Source organism: Calypte anna, chromosome 1 (assembly GCF_003957555.1).
Source record: "Calypte anna isolate BGI_N300 chromosome 1, bCalAnn1_v1.p, whole genome shotgun sequence".
Lineage (NCBI taxonomy): Eukaryota > Metazoa > Chordata > Aves > Apodiformes > Trochilidae > Calypte > Calypte anna.
The window spans coordinates 99,446,450-99,466,590 of NC_044244.1; the positions used below are offsets into that span (position 1 = coordinate 99,446,450).

The window sequence follows — 20,141 nt, forward strand, 5'->3', positions numbered from 1 at the left end:
CGCTTCTTTTCTAAAGTTATTCAAGAAACAGATATTTGGAGGCAAAGTGATGAAAAAAAGGAGACTCAGAGATCTGTAAAGGGGAGACTAGGGGTGATGAGAATAGGCTTCACAATGAAAACAAGCAGAATAACACCAGATTTTCTGGTTTTTTTTAAATAAGAAAGATAAATACAAAAAGCTTACACTGCCACACCTGTGCATATAAGCAGACATTGCTAACCTAAGACAGCAGACAGAAAGGTCTTTTCCTGGGTATCTCCTAATGACTGCCTCAGAGGAAAGGATGAACACAGCATAAAACAAAATTATAAAGCTGAGTAAGACACCGCCAGAGAAAACCTACAGTAATGTTATTACAATTTCTGTAGAATAAATATATTTTTTCAAGTCAGTCCAACAGCAAGTCTGCTCACAGTTCTGTATCTTTTTTTGTGTGTCCAGATATTTTTTTGTCCAGTCAAGTAAAAGCATGTGTGATGGCTGGTTCCAAGCCTTACATATACTGACCACACTGGAGCTGCCTCTTGCAATGAAAAGGACAAAGTTATAACTTGCTTTCCCATCTCCCTTCGAACCCAGCTGTTGACTTTCAATAGAAATAAAAATTCATAGGTTTAGGGCATCCCGTTCCACTGATATTAAGATAAAACTGGTTGATAGATTCAACCAAATATTGCTGTCACGAGCAGGGGCATGGGCAAGAAAGGAAAAGCATCATTTGCATAAGATGCATTTACATGAGAAACCATGGTTAAATACGCAAAATAACCTTGAAGAAATAAAATACACAGCACATATTACTGTTCTTCAATCAGTACCATCAGGAAAGGCAATCTGGCACTGGAAAACCTTTTCCTGAAATGGAGGAGGAAATCTTCATGTAGGGTTTATTCCTGCTTACATTTCAATAGGCGAGAAGCTGTCATCACTCTCAACATGAGAAGAAGCCCAAATAGAAACAGAATAAAAATGGATTTATTCCACCTTTATGTTACTGTCTTCACAACAGACCTTAGAATTGCTTCATATCTGAAATATTGCTGGCCTGTCCATATCTTTAATATGAAAAAATCTGAATGGTTACAATCATTGTAATCTAAATTGAGCACAAAGGTAGTTTATTTAAATATCAAGTTTACATATGGGCTCACAAATCTTATTGTTCCGGTTCTCAAAATGAGAAAATAAGAATTTTTTTATCCAGTGAATATAACACAGCAAAACTGCTGTGTATTAGACCTGTACATCATATGAACAGTATATTAAATTCACTTAGTAGACAGATAATTATGTTTCCATGTAAAATCCATTACAAATAATAAATAATTTAATATATGTATGACTTGACAAATAATATGCCAGGGTTATGCAGCGAATTCATATTTTATTCAGTAGTTGTGTCACTGCTAACAAGTAATAACGAACAGACCAGTGCATGTTCTCCTGTTCTCCACCATGATACATTTACTTTATTCACATTTCCCAAATACATATATATAAATATATATACGAATTTTTCAGTTCTTTCCACCTATGTCATTCAAAACAAGTAATGCATATTACCAGGTAGACTCTTGCAAATAAATCCAGCTTTTTTCATTTCCCTTCTCATTGCAGTTTTTATCCTGAGGAAGAATCAAAATGTCTCTAAGAGACATTAGCTTTCTAAGAGACATTAGAGAAATGGCTCTAAGAGAAATTAAGTTAGTAGCTCAATCTTCATATAGCCTTCTCTGGGCAAGGGATAGGTTTGAAGGTCAGTTCAGTGTTCTCCATCAGTATAAAATCATATCTGCACAGTGGCAGCCTAAAAAGGAAACAAAGAAAACAATGTGTGCAACATACAAAACCAGAAAAAATATTTCAGTATTTGAATTACTGAACCTCTAGTATTTACCCCCTCTCAGTGACTGCACTGAGGACAAGAAAATAAGTCTTGGCTGTTGCACCCTATTTGACACATCACTAGAGTAGTTTTCCACACTGTGAAGAACAACCAGGACATCAGCTGGATGGTCCAAAGTAGCCTGAGCAGTACATGTATCACAAGTCTGAAATACAGAGATGCAGTACTTCATCCATTAAAGCTATTAATCTGCATTCAAATTAATTCTTTAGAACAACAGTCCAAGAACGGTCTGATTCCTGTTAACAGTGGGCCTGAATAATTTATTGAGTTCCCTTGGCATGAAAGTTTCTTTGCTTTCATTCCACAGAGGAAAGTGAAAAACTGCATCATAATATCTTCTTACTCTTCCAGTACCAATTACAGCACGTGTAAGGAAATTTCCTGCAAGGGAGTAATTTGGCATCTAAACATCCTGAGAACTCAGAGCTGCATAATACTGCATGAACACCTACAGAGGTCACAAAGGAAGTGACAGTCACACAAAACCTTACTTTTGAGGTCAACACACATGCCCTGCACAGCCCTTCATGCACTACTATGATGAAGAGAGCTAGTTTGAACTGGCAAGTGACTAGCATAGCCTCTGATGGCACGTCTTAGGGCACAAAAGCTCTGATACTTATTTTATTTAAAATTATCTTCTACATTGCTCTGAACTCATAGATGGGGCTACCCAACACAATCCACCTTAGGCTGGGATGTAGCATACAGTGAAACATCTAAAAAAAAAAAATATTTGAAGAATATTCTAGCAGGCACTTCTGTTGTCAGCTGCTAGTGTGAGATTTCTGCCAGTCAAGGCTCCACCTGTCTGCATGTGACAAGGTTATAGGATTTCCAGATAAGAATTTGAGGTCTCCTAAACTCCTCACAAAGCTAAGATAGTAGATTTTATGACTAAGAAGACAGAGATAATTTCTGGTGCTCTGTATAATGCAAAGCAGAGATTTTAATCCAGTCCTTCACCCACAATTTGTTTTGATTTGATTTTAATGGTTTGCTATAATATTATTTTGTAGAGGGAGAAAAAAAAGACATAAAGGCACAGAAATTGCTAGCATTTTTAAAGTCCTTCCACAAAACCATGAAAGATTTCACAGGGCAAATTTCCAAATAGACCCATGCAAGGTTATTACATGCATCCATTTCCTGAGTTGAATTTCAATATCTCACATAACAACGAATGCTGTATTTTAGCTTCTCCATTGTCTACTAAAATGCAAGAGCACACTCTTGTTCATCAGAGGTTTTAATAATGTCTTCTTTCCTACTACTTCTGTTCTTGTTTTGTTTCAAAAAAAGCAAAGGTGGCTGGGCTAAGTATCTTTGAGACATTCACCTTCCCCATCAGTTGAATACGAATTGCTTGACAGGTTCAAAAGCCTTTTGGGAGACCTGACACCTGGGTACATACAGGAAAGCTTTCTGGTTTTATGGGTGAGCAGGAATGGTTTATGTCAGAGCCCAGAAGAAGAGCCTGAAAATTGTATGTACCTCTTAGCACTGCCACCTTCACACACCATCTGTGTGAATGATGGGCAGACAATTGTCAGTGATATTCCCCAAACTCCCACTGCCTGCTATTAACCCAGAGCTGGGGAAACTGAGACTCCTGTTGTCTTTATCTCTGCACCTGTCTCCTGGTTTTTACCTACTACATTGTAATATGAATAATTTAAATATTTTTTTACTGTAGTTTCTAGCTGATTATCCTGTATACAAGTAATTGTTGTAATTATATGTAACTAAATAAGGTAAATATAGGTAATTATAATTACAACGTGCAATTATGTAATTTCACCAACTGATAGTGTTCTAACATCTGCATTTAAATTGCCTTCATATGCTGATTCAACATGCTATTTTCCATTTCTATCTAAAAGTATTAATGTGTCTATATGACTGTAATCTGATGAGGTTCCATACAAAGGACTTTAGTGGATCCTACATTAGAGCAAATCAAGTACTTCTTACTTTAAAACCAACAAGAGTCAAAGTAACAGGAATGAAAACTCAAAACCAATAAGAGCTGTTCACTGAAAAAGTTTCTTATTTCCTAGATTGTTATCTGAAAAAGCCCTGAATGCTTTTAAGCTTTCATGAAATTTATCTTCTGATTCATCATCACTAGATTGAAGAAAAAAACTGCAATATTATTTAGAATTTTTACTACCTCATCACCAAATGGTTTCAGTAAAATCATGTCAGATCACCTGAGAGTATGAAAATTATACCTTCAGCAAGCTAATAAAGTATAATGTATACACTTCTTGGGGTACAATTTTGATTACTGATCTTTCTAAATCTCTCACTAGCTTCCTCCTCTTTCTCAATAAATAGGAAATAGCAGATTAACTTAAAAAGGTTTCACATTTTTTACACATAGTCAATTGCTACTAGACTATTTTGGGATAGCAAGTTAGAAAGCCTTAGCTGTTATTTCTCAGGGTAACTGAGACTTCAGACTTCTGACTTCAGACTTACTCATATTGTAACATTATTCCCACTCACCACTTATTTTATAACCATTATTAGACTTTATTTTAAATTCTGACTTTGTGGAATCTGTCATTCCTATGAAGCAAATTAACATCATAACTCTAAAATACTCTTATTACCCTGGGTACTTCTTGCTTATTACATGTAATATGTTATTTTTACAAGATGCATTTTTAAAATTTAATTACTAATACTATTGTACAATAAGTAACTTTGGAAATCTAAAAACTGAGCATACAGCAATACTGCCAAAGTATTTTACAATATAAATTGTTAATAAGAGCTTAGTAATAACACTTAAAAATAAATGAAATGCAGACTATTTCATTTTAAGTGTAGGCAAGCATTGTGTTTTGTTCTTGGAAGGTCTTTGCCATCAGCAAGCAGACCAAAAGCCTATTCCAGCCACACAAGTAGCTGAAGAGCTCCATTTCCTGAGTGTGAAAAGCTGTGTACATACACATTATTAAAATCAGAAAAGTGCTTAATAAAACTGACTCCTTTAAGAGAACTCAACTATGAGAGTGTAAGACAGGCTGCCCTATATAAATGGTCTTTGAAAAGTCATTGTGACCAGAGAGCATCCTCCTCCCCCTTCTCCTCCTCCTCCTCTTCTTCCTCCTCCTCCTGCTGTAACAAGCAGCATGCATGATGCCTACAGGCAGAAGGTTGCTGTGCACTAAATGACAATGTACAAAGCAGCTGTTCCACATGATAAATATGATCCTAGGTAGGATGAGAAAGATATTCTTTTATTTGGGAATATGTGATTTTAAAAATCAATGGAGGGAAATACACATTTCTGAGGAAATAGCCTGAGTAGTTAAGTCAAAACACAACTTAGATACCTGCAAAATGCTTACCTTTCTGGATTATTGAGAGATTTCAGCCTCATCTGGAGAATCCTAAGCTTATGCTTTGGGCCTATTAGGGTCTTCGTAGAAAAGGTCAAGGAAATCTTCGCTATTTTGTCAACATCTTGATAAAATCCAGTTAGTATTTTGACTCTTTTATATTGCTGAAATGTTGAAGCTTCTCTACAGAAAAATATTATTTCTAGTCAGGGTTTTGTTAGCTTAGAATTATTATTACTAAGAGTTATTATAAAGACCAGAAATCTTGTAAAATTCAAACCAGTATCATGAAAGGACTTGGGCTAGTTCATAAATGGAGAAAGGATCAAGACCATCCTCATGATGCTTTTTTTTTACTTGAACGTTAGCAGGTTAAATGGTTTAGGAAACTCAGAAAAATAGAGAAAAAACAATAGAAAAAATGAAGACACAAATCAGCACATACCTATTCATCTCTGATTCTACTGTGTTTCCAGCATAATCTGTTATTTTAACCTTAATGAAACCTCTCCTAATGCTTTTATTCCAGGTAGTAATATCCAGCAAATAGTTATACACTGGAGGAAAAAAAAAAAAAAAGAGAGAGATTCAAAAAATGACCTCAACAGGATACAGTTTTATTATCACCCTTTTAAAAATATTCATTGGCTCAAAGGAACAAGAAGGCTATTGACAAAATGTAGCTTCTATCAAATGGCTACTTGGAGCTCTGCATAATTACTGTAATTTCTTCCAGTTCTCAGATGGAAAGGATTTGCATCAGAAAGCTACTATCAGAATTAGCATGAAATATCTGACCTGTCTAAGAAAAAAAAATCAAGCCCTAACTATCACCTTCAAGTTTTGGCAAGCTTGGAGAAGAGGGGATATATGAGCTATGAGTGAAGCAACATCATCTCATCACCTACGAAAATGACACATCCAGAAAATTAGCTGAGGGACATTGGCAGGGAGAGAGGAAGAACAGCATCAGCACAAGCTTTATCTGTAGGCAAAATGGCCATTTAGCTGCCGGAAGAGTGACTGAGGGGACAGACCTGGTGGTCTAATCAGCCTTGAGAGAATGGAAGAGCAAAGCCCAAGGAGACAGGAGCAAGGGAGAACAGTGGTAGCAGCTTGGGTCGAGCTGAAAGACCAATGGGAATAGGAGTTCTTTTCTGTAAAATCTATTGCATCTGTTGAAGATGCAATAGAGGTTATTGAAACCTCTCCTTGGCCCTTTGGAATAAACAGTGATGTAAGTACGTATGATTAACAATATAAACTAAGATATTCAGGTCCTGTCCACAAAATTTTCCAGAGTGATGAAAAAAAATGATGTAAAAACTTAATTTCACTTGAATTCCCAATAAATCTATCTTCATATCCAAAATCAAATACCTTAAAAATAAACATAAGCAATTAGAACAGCATGCTAAGATTTGCTTATGGTCTGTTAACAAAAGCAGAAATTGGATGAAAATCTAAACTGGACCTCTACATAGATAGTAGGTATCTAAACTGTTGAGGCTAAAGCCTATGCCATGGGAGTTAACTCCCATATAGCATAAGACTGAAACAGTGAGCAAAGTTTTCCCTCCAGTATCTTATTCCTAGAGAGACATGGACTTGTACAAACTGACTGTGGGGTGCTGTCATCCAGGGGTGGAACTTGGAAGTGTTTCTTTTTGTTTCCCCCCCCCCCCCCAGGGCAGTCTCACTTCCAATTTTTGCTCTCTGAAAATGGCAGCAATAATCCTACCTAAGCAGGTTCTCTCAGTCCAGCTTTTTCCCTATCACTCGATTCTCATTTTCTGGCTTCCTTCTTCCTCTTGGCAGTCAATCTCATTGCTTTTAAAGACAGTTCCTTTTTGGTATATGTATTGCTTCCTCTTCTGCCACAATCACTCTCCTTCCTCCAGTCTGCAAACTGACACTTATCTCATGGTTTATTACACCCTTTTACACAAAACCTAACAATAACTTTCTACTTTCATCTCTCTTTTCACTCCAGATCAGATAACAAATAACACCCATAACATTTCATAAACAGTTTGTTATGTATGGGTTCAGTCACTCACTGCAGAATGGGTCTTGGTCTGAGGTATCAAAATAAGCTTTCGTTGGTGAACTCTTTGGGATTAACAGATTTTTCCATCCATCAGCAAAATAACCTGAAATCCAATATTTAAATATTTCATTTTAGACATTTAGCAAAATCATGATACACATATAATTACATGAAAGTCACTCAAAGTGACAAATTTGGCTTTAATTTTCTTAAATACTCTCTGAGAAAGTAAGCTGAGTTGGAAAATGCAGGAATCCCCTGAGTATAATAGAATGTAGTATGCAAGTATTCCATTCTTCTAATATATTAGTATCTCTAAAATTGTCATAATGTAATAATTGGAATCTATTTATTCTAGAGTATTAACACAAAAAATATAGAGTTTATAAAATCCTGCAGAGTTAATAAAAGCAAACCCAAAAAACATCCCACATATTTGCAGAACATCTTCACATTAGGTAAAATTCCTTCCTTTCTTCTTTGAACTATTAAAAAAAAAATAAACCCTTTAGACTGTAATTATAGATATTCTTTACTAAAATATTAGATATTCTGCAAGCCTTCTAAGGTTATGGGTGTAATGTAAAAAGAACTTACGGTTTATACAATTCTGTGCTTATTGTCTTTGGGGCTTAAAAACAGTCTTTGTTTCTAAAATGGCTGATACTATTCTCTCCCTCTTGGTTTCTTTAACTAGACTGGAAAATGAGATCTAGTTCCAGGCTGCAGAGCTGTCACTTCAAGGGGACAAGCAGGAAAGCTTGCAATAGAAGGAGGCTACTTCTCTCAGTTCACAGCTTCAGCTATCTGACATTTTTTTCATAGGTTTTATGGTTATTAGTAAAATAAAATAAAATAAAATAAATAAAATATTTCTCCACCTCTAGCTTGGGCATTCTTTTGAAGTGTGTCAAGCATGGCTAATAACCATGCTAGGGAAGTCCTGGAGTCTTTCTGCTTATTATAAGGTCCCATTATGTCTGGGTTTTTTAATAAAATAACATACAAGTTCTGTCTTTATATGCATATTCTTCAAACCTGATTTAACTAATATAGGGTGTACATCCCAATATAAGGGTGTAAAAAAATAAGGTATGAATTAAAAGTTAAATTATAATAAAATATTTTAAATGTGATTCTTACAAAACCCCTGGCAACTAGGATATGCTCACACTTTTGTAGTTCTTTTCATATTGTCCTGAGATCCTCCCTAAAAAAGCCCCTCCAAATAAAAGATTGATTCCAAAAGAAGAGCCAGGGAAACCATGAAGTTGCTATAAACATTATTACACCGAAGTGAAAATCACAGGTACTCTAGGGATGGTAAGATACCATGAAAACCTAAAATGATGAACTAAGTAGACTAAATAGTTTCTCTGCAGGAAGGAAATACACTGTGAATCCCTTTCAGACTAGAAAGCACAATGATTAAGGATTAGGAACATTCAGCACCTGTGTCTCACAGACTGCTGTAAGTCAGAAAAAGCCATAAACTTTAAACTACTTCAAACAGTATGCAGCTCTGCACATGATCAGTCTCAACAGATCACTTTAACATCATGCTACAGAACTCTATAATAACCCTGAAGCTAGGCTGGATTTCCTGGCAAAACTCACTGAGCCCAGGGCAGGAATTGTAACTCTTACCCAGTACTGGACAGGACATAGGCTGGAAAGCTTCACAATCAGCACATTTTCCTCTCTTATAATCCAAGTAAGAGTCACAAGGATATGTTATTATGTTGCACCTTCCTTTCAAAGATGATAAGAAGAGGAAGACAGATCTTTGATGGTCACATTTAAAATACTGAAGTCCTTCAGGAAAAAAAAAAAAAAAAAAGAAATATACCAAGAAAATGTAACTATGTTTTTCGTGTAAGAAAATATGTTATCAAAGTAATCCTTTTTACCTGAGTTACCCTTTGTTAACCATGCTCTATTCTCTAATTAGTTGACCACCGAGTACAAAAAGTGGATGCACACACACAAGAAGAAATTGAAGACTGTTTTGAGTATAACAGAGAAAAGTCTACAGGACTGTATATTCAAGAAATAGTCTATGTCCTATCAAAGTTGCTATAAAATGTGAGTCTGAGTTATGCTGCATCTTGTGCAGAACATATTGGCAGAAAAACTAGCATGAGGAATACTTTAGAGATCCTTCACTCTAGTTTCTTTGGGTAATAAAGTCCTTATTTTCCTAGCAAAACAATTAGAATTGTACAGATGAAGCTGATCCCAAGCCTTGAGGGATTTTACCATACTCACAGAGACACAAGTGGAAACCCTGCCTATGCTTTTGCAGCAGCTCCTCCGTGCAGATTAGTAAAAGAAATGTAGACAGTCATAAACATATCCAAAAGGACTAAACAAAAACGATGGGCAGCAACCTTGCCTAAGATTTATGGAGGTTAAAATAAGTAAAATTCTGCAGCCAAAGAGTATGTCATAAAAGTATTTTCATCCTAGAGACTGAAAGACCTGACCAAAACTTAGCTCAGGGTGTCATGAGCCAGCCATGAGGAACCTAAGACACAGTGAAGAGCTGAAAATCTTGTCTTTGATGTTATATGCAAGAGCTCTCCAAACCCCTTGGACACAAAGACTTTCCCCATGTCTAGCCAAAAAACTATGATCTATATGGAAATTATATATATAAAGTATATATATGTATAATTCTCTTATACCAGTCACAATGGTATGACTGAAAATGAATGCTTACAGGATGATCCTTACTTAAGAAAAGGTGTACAACACCTTTGCTGTTTCTCATTTGCTTAGTGGGGAGGGAAAATAAATACAATGCCTTCAGCCCCCACATTACAGATTATGTGCAGTGTACATTTTATTCAATTTTATCTTTTTTTAATTAATTTTTAAATTATTTTTTTAGTTATTTGATTGCAGACTCTTTTGTCATTAACTGAACACATTTGTATTTACCACTGAATAGTGTTTGTGGACAACCAGGCTGATCCATTCCTCCATTTGGATAGAAATCAATGGTTCCTAAAGGTTTCTTGAAACCTAGTGCTAAAGTAAAAATATTTTTAATTAAAAAAGCATAAAAAGAATTACAAAGTGAATTATTTATCATTACATTGCATTACAATATAGTAGTATGGGCTTAAAGAAATTTTTTTCCAAATATACTATTTTTGGTTTTGTAAATGGAACTCATAAGTTAAAATACATACATTTCTTTTCCTTTTTAAGAGTAATACACAAGTAAAATGCCATGCAGAAATGTATACACATTTGTGTAAGATTCCTTCTACCACAAAAGAAAATGGATAGAACAGAAGCAACAATTTAGTGCTGTATCTGAGACACTGTTTTCACAAAGAAATTTATGAATTTCTCTCATATGTTCTCTCCAGATACCAAAATTCATTCCCAGTCTAATTTACACTAGGGTAAGATTTTCCATTTTTTTGCATGACGAGGGATTCTGAGCTACAATAATATATGCAGTCTAGTAAAGCAGAATCTATCCAATAAAGGAACATCAGTAACATTTTGCTCAGTCTGACCTATCTTTCTTTTTACTAGATTATCTTTGCTCACATAATTCAAACATTAGAAAAACTGGCATTTTGCAGCTTCATATATAAAGTTGAATAATAAAATGCTTAATTTTTAATATTATTTTTAAAAACTTACATTAACCATACAATTAATGGGATACATGTGGTAGTTTTGAAAGTCTTATGTATGGTTTTGAAAAAAAACCCAAATAAACAGATGATAACATAATGAAGCAGACTTCACAATGATCTTCATTTTAACCTTTTATCATTTAGAATTTTAAGCAGTGGATCTGTATAGTGTAATAGTGGGGTACAGATGAGAATTTCTGTCCCAGAAGGGACTTTAATTCAGCAATAAACACATGCTTGCAACCTCTGTTCATACACACTAGCACAGCAAAACCCTGTTCATGCTGAACCATATTGCAATTAGCAGTATCATAAATTAATGCAATAATTTTTTGCAATAAAGCAATAAATTAATTGTAATATGGAATAATGTAATGTACTATAACAAAAAAGATGTGTGACGTTGTTATCTCTACTTTTGAACAGCAGTAAATTGATGACTTTACAGTTGTCTTCATGTGCCTTCAGTTACGTGTTGGACATAAAACTGAATAAAATATTTTCAGGCTCTGTCAGGAAACTTCAGGCATTCAGTAACCTGGCTACTCCTGTTAGAACTGAACAAAACAGCCCATCATTGCTTAAGTTGATAGCAAAGTTGAGTTTCAATTTGGCATATCGGGAATATTAATGTACGATATGATTTCAGAAGTATAGATACTGTCAGAAAGCAACAGCACAGAAATCCACCTAATAACTTAAAATATACTTCTGCAAGACTATTTGGAAATGACTGAGAGAGCTCATCCCTTCTCTTCCACTTTTCTTCCTTTCCTCAAGGTGAAATAGGAAAGTTAAGGCTATGTCATCACCATCAGTATCCGAATGGATTACATCAACAAATTGTGCATCAGTGCGATCCAGTCTCCTGTCTGGTGGTACTCCAGTGAACGTAGGGCCTGCTGGGTCAAGACCTAAATAAAAGCAACATTAGCATTACAAATCCTGGAGTCTGTTTCCACAGATACATACAAGAGTAACATCTGTTTATTCACCCATGACACGTCATTGATAAATAGAATAAAAATAAAACCCGGCACAATTCTACTCAAGTTTCCATTCTTCAACTTGCTAAAGAACGTAAGGGTTACTGCCACAAGACTGATCAACCCATATCTCTGAATTTTGTTCTCTTCCTAATGCATTTTGCTTATCTCCCAGGGATGAATCATAACACAAGAGCATTAGAGGCCAAATCAGGAGAATTAATTTTGTCCTTTTCCCACAGAAATACTATAACTATTAAGTTCGTCATAAAAAAACCTACACCATGTAACTACTCGTACCAACAGAATACAAGATGGAGACATCTTGGATGGAGACAATTTCAAATGTGCCTCAATCATTATATCTGTTGTTGTTGAAATTGCTTGAAGAAAAATAATTGTTACATGCACCTTAATGAAACACCAATTTTTTACCACATTTTCACCTTTAGGAATTTTGGAAATCTTATACTTTAAGAAAAGCTCAGTTATGACACAAGACATTCCAACTGAGATCCACAAAGCCACTTTATATCAAGGAGGAGGGGATTATGGGTGACAAGGTATTTGAAGCATAAACACTGTGTATTCTCATTATTTTGGGGATAAAGAATTATTGTTGTGCAGCCCTGAAATCTGATCATTTTCAAGATGGCAATTGCTGTCCTTCGTAGGATAATTATATTGCCAGCTGAGGTTGTTTCTGCTCCTATTTTCTTGACAACAAAAACACTGGGAGGGTAAAAGAAAAAGCAGCAGACTGATAATAAAACTTTCAAGGCAAAACATATTCCTTCACTTTCAGTGATTCCTAAGTGCATTCTCACTGACTGAGAGACAAAGCTAGTGTATGACCTTAGCTTATCCAAATTTGTGTTCTGAATTAAGTGGCAGATGTGCTTTAAGAACAACCCCAGGCAGATTCTCTCTCAAGATCAAGACAACAAAGACTCAAAGTACCACAGAGGATGGTGGGAAGCCAGGACTACACATTCACAGAAACCCAGGTGATGAAGGTCATTGTTCTCGTTCACTAATTAGTTCTATATTGCAGAAACATACAGACAGTGAAAAAGAAAAAATATTTTTCTTTTTCTTCTTAAACTCATTTTCCCAACATCACTTTTCACCCCTGTCTCCGCTTGTTTGAGAGTATCAAAGAATCACTTAAAAGCTTTTGAGCCTTGTGTGTTTGGAAAACTCAATCTTTGCCTTTATTCATCCCTATTTGTAATTATAAGACAGTGATTGAAACATTTAATGTAACTGCATTTCACTGTGAACATCTAAGTTCAGAAATCACGTGCATCTGCTCCCATTTTATAGAAAGAACACAGACATACTTGAATAGGATTGAAATTAAGACTGTCCCCAAATTGTGATGCTAATACACTGTAGGGAATTTTGTTAAGTGGAAATGAGTATTCTTAACCAAAGGAATATAGCTGGAGCCTACCAGACTCTTAGAAAATGCTCTGACTTTCAGATAACTGTGCAAAAAGGTGAGAAGTCTGTAAATACCTTTCTTAAGTCTGGCTACTGTCTCCTCTTATATTTTGGAGAGGAAAAACAAACAAACAAGGAAAAAACAATTAAGTACTCTGAAGTTTGTAGCTATGAGTAGCAAGAGGAGGTAACTGTATCCTTTCAGACTGAAAGTATCTGCTCTGTGAAATCCTGAGCACTATCAGGATCCCCTTATCATCTTTTCTGATAGCTGAGTCAGCTCCCTTCTCAACATCCTAGATGCACTGAGTTTTGCTCTTTCACCACATGAAGTACCTGCAGCCTCTGCACCCATGTTAGCACTGTGGATTCTGCCCCAGGAGCCAGTATCTAAAAGTTAATCCTAAACCTCATGAGACCCTGGTCCTGAAAGATGTACCCAAATTAGGGTACTCTGGTTTTCACTGTATGCACTACTCCCACAGATGAAAAAGCTGACAAAGCAAACAAACGTGCTCTGACATTTGCAGTACCCATATACAGGCTGCACACCTGATCTAAGTACCTTGTAGCAAATATCTCAATATAGCAAAGCCTACACTGTGTTCAGACACCTCAAATTGAAACTAAATCCATGTTCCTGATTCCTGTGGTCTGGCCAAGAGCTTTTAACCCTTCCCTTTGGACGGACCCAACTTGTTCCACCAGCTAGACAGAAAGTTATATAGCATGTCATTTAACTTAAGTGGCATTTGGATGTTGTGTGCAATTTTCATTTGAGAGATTAGAGGTAAACTCGTTGGGAAAATTCAGCTGACATTTGTGTCCTGAAGGCAGACTTTCACAATTATCTGAACTTCTACCATGGATACATTTTTCCCCTTGTATCTTACTAATTAATCAATTCATATTTGTCAAATTTTCAGTGTCACCTATGTGATTCAAAGCTATGAAAACACTACAAGCTACATTAGAATGAATGCATGGAGATTAAAAGCCTTACCTGTAATTCTGCCAATTTTGCCATTATATTGCTGCCCAACAAACCCAGCTATATGAGCCCCGAGACTGACACCGATCATATGAATAGTGTTGAGAGAAGCTCCATTTACCTATCACAGGGAAAAAAACAGAAAACACCAAAGCCACAGTCACCCACAGGGCTATCTGATCAGAATCAGTAAGCTGATTTAGTTTTCACTTTTTGTCAGTACTCTCTAGCTTTAGAAACAAACGGAAATTGAAAAGTTCTTTTCAGTTTGCCATTCCGTAGTAGTACAAAAATTATGCAATACTTTCACTAGAAAAATGTAAAAAGGAACCTTGAGTCACATTTCTTCCAAACTGTCACACTTGTTAGAAGGGGAGCAAGGAGGGAAGAGGAAGACATTTACTAGATACATGAAAGATGAACCAAAACTGTGAGCTAGGAAAAAAAAAACCCAATCCAAACTTCTGTCTTATCCTTCCAATAAAGTAAATTGAAAATATAACACCATTAAGAAACTATGCCACACAACTGCTGAGTAATGCTGCCAAATTAGCACCTGTAGGAAAGCCTTAAGATGCCCATTCTACAAAGCAGGTGGTATTTAAAAATAAATCTACTGAAGAACTCTGAAACAGTGTCAGCAAAATGGTCAGAATCACTGCAACGTGATGAGATGAGGTGTGGATCTGACATACCAATGTGTCTTGAATATATAAAAAAGCCTCACAACAGCTCACAAGTATGAAACTGATGGCTGTGGGACACATCATACTCCACCACCACAATTTTAATAAACTTCACAACATGGTTGGGCCAGGTGTGACTCACAGTCATTGCTTTGTCAGGCAGATGTGTAAACAGCAATTAAGCAAAAATCTGCATCAACAAAATTGCACCTTTGTAACCCACTCTGGATTGGTCTGTTCTGATAGTTCTTTTTTGTTTTTCTATTCCATAACATTAAATTTACTCTCATAGTTAAAAACTGTTGTCAGTATATCAGAGAGCAGATTCTGGTAAGCTCTCCTTTCACCTCATCCTTTATCAATATGCTGTGGTTTTCACTAATATTCTAAATGAGTATTTTCTTACTGCCCAGCATTCAAGATTTCTGAGGATGGCTGAGAAAACAAGTCATGAGAAAAGAGTGAAAATCAAGTGGTGAGTGTAACAATGACAAAATGAGATTATACCATTTTGTGTTCATTTTTTAAGCAATAAATCTAGAGCCCAGTTAAGACTACTGGCATCAAGAAGATTCACCTCTGGAATCAAGTTTATATCATTTTGAAAAAAACAGTTTTATCTTTGTCAGTGATTTCTTCTTCATTTGAATTCTTCATTATAATACTTTAATAGTAAAATGAGTAGTGAAACATTTTTGTAAGACTTTTATGATGCATACGCTTTGAACATGTTTTACTTCACTTCCCCACTGGTGCATTCACTCTTGTCAGAAGACCTAAGACTTCTAGATGACTAAAGAAAACATATGCATTATTAGACCTAGTTCAGTGAAAAGGGAAAAGAACTTAGTTGTAGTTCAAGATATACAGTAATAACTTCAAGCAAAGTCATTTGATATTGTACACTGGGCTTCTGTTCAAACAGCCATCTTAAATATCCTCTTTAAATATTAATTCTCCTTTGGATATCCATTCCCACCCAAACTATGCCACTTAGACTTATTCTAACAGAACAGACAGATATCTCTGCCTTACCAGCATCTGATCAACATAGTTCTTCAGTATTTCTGCAACTTTTCTGCAGTTTTCAACAGCAGTTATATAATTCACAGTCGTAGCACCACGATTCCAATCAACTATGATAAGATTAATATCATCTGAAAACAGTAAAAGCTCCTTGATGTCACCTAGCCATCCTGGTGGAGATCCTGTTGGTCTGAAGCCATGAATAACAAAGACAATTTTCTTGGACATATTAAGGTACTTGGATGCAGTAGCATTGTGTTCAATGAGTCTCTCAGAACAATTTGGATTTTTTCTTGTGTACAGCAGTAGCTGGACTTGGAGTTCTGTTCCAGACAAAGCATTGCCAATATTAAGGTCTGTAAATTCAGGACATTTTTCTGTCTCATCTGAAAAAGAATAACATATTAAACCACATTTGATGAGTTAGACCACATGCAATACTATCTCTTGGCTTTTCTTTCCACTTTTTTTCCACTAAGTGAAGGACTTCCATCTTCTTTACTTTACCTTTGAAATTAGGTGCCAGAATGTGTACTGAACAAAAAGAGCAAACTGGTATCTCTGCAGAAATCTCTAATGCTCCTCCAAAACCCTCAAATACAAATTTGACCTTTTGTAACTCCTGAACAATCCATTTTCTCCATAATAAATAAAAAATAGTAGTCAGTGTTGATAAGATCCTTGGCCTAACCATCAAACTTAAGTTCTCAGAATTTTTTCACAATAAGTGTGTGGTGTATTAACAGGAAAACTGTTGTGGTTGTTTCTTCCTCTTTTGGTCATATCTTCAAAGTCACCAATCCTTAGGACTTCTTGTTCAACCTAGCAATAAGAAATAGTTGCCTGATGGTACAGGGATGATCCAGAACTCTTACCTAGTTTTGGATCACGGTAAGGAAACCACTACCAAGAAACAAAGAAAGAAGAAACAAAGGATCATGTTCTGAGTTTGAAAAAAAAAAGAACCTCTACATAATGGCACAATAAAAACAGTAATATTTGGCATTTCTGGACTCAGAAACGCAGTTTACATGTTTACATAACGCAGAGTTATGTAAACAAGGTAGATCAGTCAGGATTAGCAAGAAGACGGAGATTTTCAGAAGAGTCTAAAAAGTCTTAGTTTTTCCCCTGTATACTTATCAACACCAAAAGTTAATGATTTTTTAAAAGTACCCTTTGGCTGCTGAGGTCACATTGTATGGATAAATCACTTCAAGATTTTGGGCATAATGCTGATGACATACAGAATACAGGCTATTCTGTATGGCCTGTTCACCTCCACTATGGGGTGAGACAGTGTGTGGTATAAGAACTTTGGGTCAGTCTTTAGACTTCTAGTGGGCTATGTTACTTCACAAAAGGCTTGAATTTGATATCCAATGGAAACTCCTCTATCTCCCTGGCAACTTTGCAAAACAAGAGTCAGCATACTTTTATAAAACAAAAGTAGGATGAGAAATACTACCTACTCAGTTCCTCAAAAAAGAATTTAAAAGAAACCTGAATTTCTCAGAATTTTTTGAGTTATGGGAGAGGAAATTCTAGCTCTTCTCCTTTTCCCAGCAAGCACCCAGCTGGCAGAACTGAACCCACCACATCTGCACATCTGAGTCACACAGCGAGAACTCTCCAGTTTATAGAGATGGGAAGGGCAGGTGTTGGGTATTTACAAGTTATCTGGAAAAAGTACTTGATGCTGTAGAGCAGATCCAAACAGAGCTAAATAAGGTGAATTACAGCACTAATTAATATATAGCAAAGGCAGTAATTCAGATAGGAAACTAGACAAATCACCTCTAGGCCAAACCAGCAATAGACCAGACACCTCTGGACTGTCATAAAAAATGAGTATTTGCAAACAGGAACAGGGTTGAAGTTACAGGTTGTTAGAAATGGCCTGAAACTTCCTGCCTCAAATCAACCAGGCAAAAGTTTCATGCCTACCATCACCTTAAGACAATAGCTACAGTTATTACATATGGGAAAAATTAGACATACCTATATTTCAAAATAAATTTCATATTTCTCCTTATTTAGACTTTGAATGATTTGAATGAATCTTACTGTGATTAGTGGACCGGTTATTAAGGCAACTCAGTTTCATTGCTGACACCTATCCAAGAAGTTCTGAAATTGAGACCTGCTAAGCTGCAGGTGCCTTGAATTTGATGAAAATAGTACTCAAGAAACTGGTAAAATGTCAGACGTGTGAGATACTAAGATATTAATATAATGTGTCACGTTTAATCTCTAGTTTTCATATAACCATTTACGTCAATAAAACTGGAATAGAAGTTCTATTACACAAATGTCATATAGAAAGCTAAATGATAATATACAGCAACTTGATTACATTTTTGCTATTTAGATTCAAAGCTACGACATTACATTTTCTTTTTTTGCCTAATATTTTTCTTAAATCCAAGTTTAATCACTAATCCTTATAACTGACTCCTACATATTCAGCACTTAAAAGATTCATGCTAGGAAATTGTTGACATGTTCCTCCATATTCATGTAGATACTTCTAGTTCTTACAATTTGGTTTGTAGAAATAAGAATTAATTCTTCTGAAGCCAGTGGAATGATAGTGACATAAAAGAGAGGCACAGTCTGGTCCATAGTGGTGGGAAATCTATCACAAGGAAATAATTTTAACTGGCAAAGCTTTTTTACTAGATGAGAAAAGTCAAAAGAAAACAACCAGTTTACTTACGGCTGTGAAATGACAGCAGTTATTGTTTGAAAGTTAAATACAGAAAAAAAAATAGGGTCTAGGTAAGTACTATAAAAAGATTTATCAATCAAATGCTTTGAGTTGTTTAGCAAGCAGTCATTGAGGGAAGGTTTTTCAAACCCCTATTTCTGATTGATTACTGGAAGGAATACCCAGCTGCTCTTTGTCCATGCTTTGGGAAGTATCCACAAACACTTTTCTGTGCAGTCCAAACATAGAGGTAGGTGTTGAGTAGTTATATATGTTGAGCAGTATAGTAGTTACTATACTATTTTATCTTTCCTGTATATGTTTGTATGTATTGTAAGTTTTTTCTGTGGTTGATAAGGGAAAATTTGTAAATCTGACTTTTGTAAGACACTGTTGTAAGACACTGACCTTTTTATAACAAAATTTTACTATTTAAAGCGCAATGTATAACAGGAAAACCTGTCAGCCTATCAAATCAGCAATAAAAAATAAATGTATGTTAATATGTTAAACTATTTCACAATTACCTCTTCGTACAAAGTGCAAATACCTGAGTGTGTTCTGTGCAAAGTACAGCCAGTGATAAAATATCAGGCTTTGTTCTGTTTACTTTAAAATGAAAACCTATGCCTCAGCTTCAAGGTGATCAAATTCTCTTTACTAATCATCTGCTCCATTAGGCATAATTCACAAGATTTAATCTTTTGGCCCATTTACATGAAGAAATATTCTTTTTTTTTATGCTTGAAAAAAGCCAAGAGAGTACATTGCAAGGAATAAGCTAATGGTTCTTACCTGCTTTCACGCAGTTTATCAAGAAGATGAAGAAAAACAACTTCAGCATGTGGAAACGGAGAAAAAAAAAATACGTACAGTCCTCAGACAAGTGGCAAATCTCGTGTTTCCTTATAATATTCTAGATTTCCAGCTAAACCGAATGCCACTAGTGAAGTAAGTGACGTAGAGTAGGAAGCAGAAAGCAAAGCTGAGTTCAAGCTTCTGCAATTCATGGCTCCTCCTATTGAATGACTTCATTAGGTAGGGTGGATTATGGAGTTTAAGGGTTGGGACTGTTTTTTAATCTATTTCCCTCTCTCTTTTGCGATCAGAAGATTTACACTTAAGCAATTGTTGTTACATGTTACAGACAATTCTGCTACATGCATGGACATTAGGAGGCAGGGTGGCAACAGGTACATCTCATTAGAGACCCACTGTGTGTCTTTTTTAAGTGTGTTGCTCAACTGCACTTAGAGTTAATTAGGTGGGCAGAAGAAACTTAGAACAAAAGTCATTCTGAGAACTATATCTCCATGCATGAT

General features: G+C 35.7%; 1 protein-coding gene across 2 annotated transcripts; it reads right to left on the reverse strand.

The window, feature by feature from the left end:
- Positions 1 to 1,452: 1,452 nt before the first annotated feature.
- On the reverse strand, positions 1,453 to 19,817 carry LIPI (lipase I). 2 transcript variants are annotated; one of them, XM_008503266.2, is made up of 10 exons: positions 19,615 to 19,817; positions 16,119 to 16,495; positions 14,410 to 14,518; positions 11,787 to 11,888; positions 10,259 to 10,348; positions 8,963 to 9,130; positions 7,326 to 7,418; positions 5,711 to 5,822; positions 5,275 to 5,448; positions 1,453 to 1,810 (listed from the first exon to the last, which is right to left on the reverse strand). In XM_008503266.2, exons 1-10 carry the CDS (start codon positions 19,661 to 19,663, stop codon positions 1,723 to 1,725), a joined length of 1,362 nt encoding a protein of 453 aa, XP_008501488.1. In that variant the 5' UTR covers positions 19,664 to 19,817; the 3' UTR covers positions 1,453 to 1,722. The 2 variants fall into 2 exon arrangements, with proteins under 2 accessions (XP_008501488.1, XP_030325198.1); XM_030469338.1 differs by lacking the exon at positions 8,963 to 9,130.
- Positions 19,818 to 20,141: the final 324 nt, after the last annotated feature.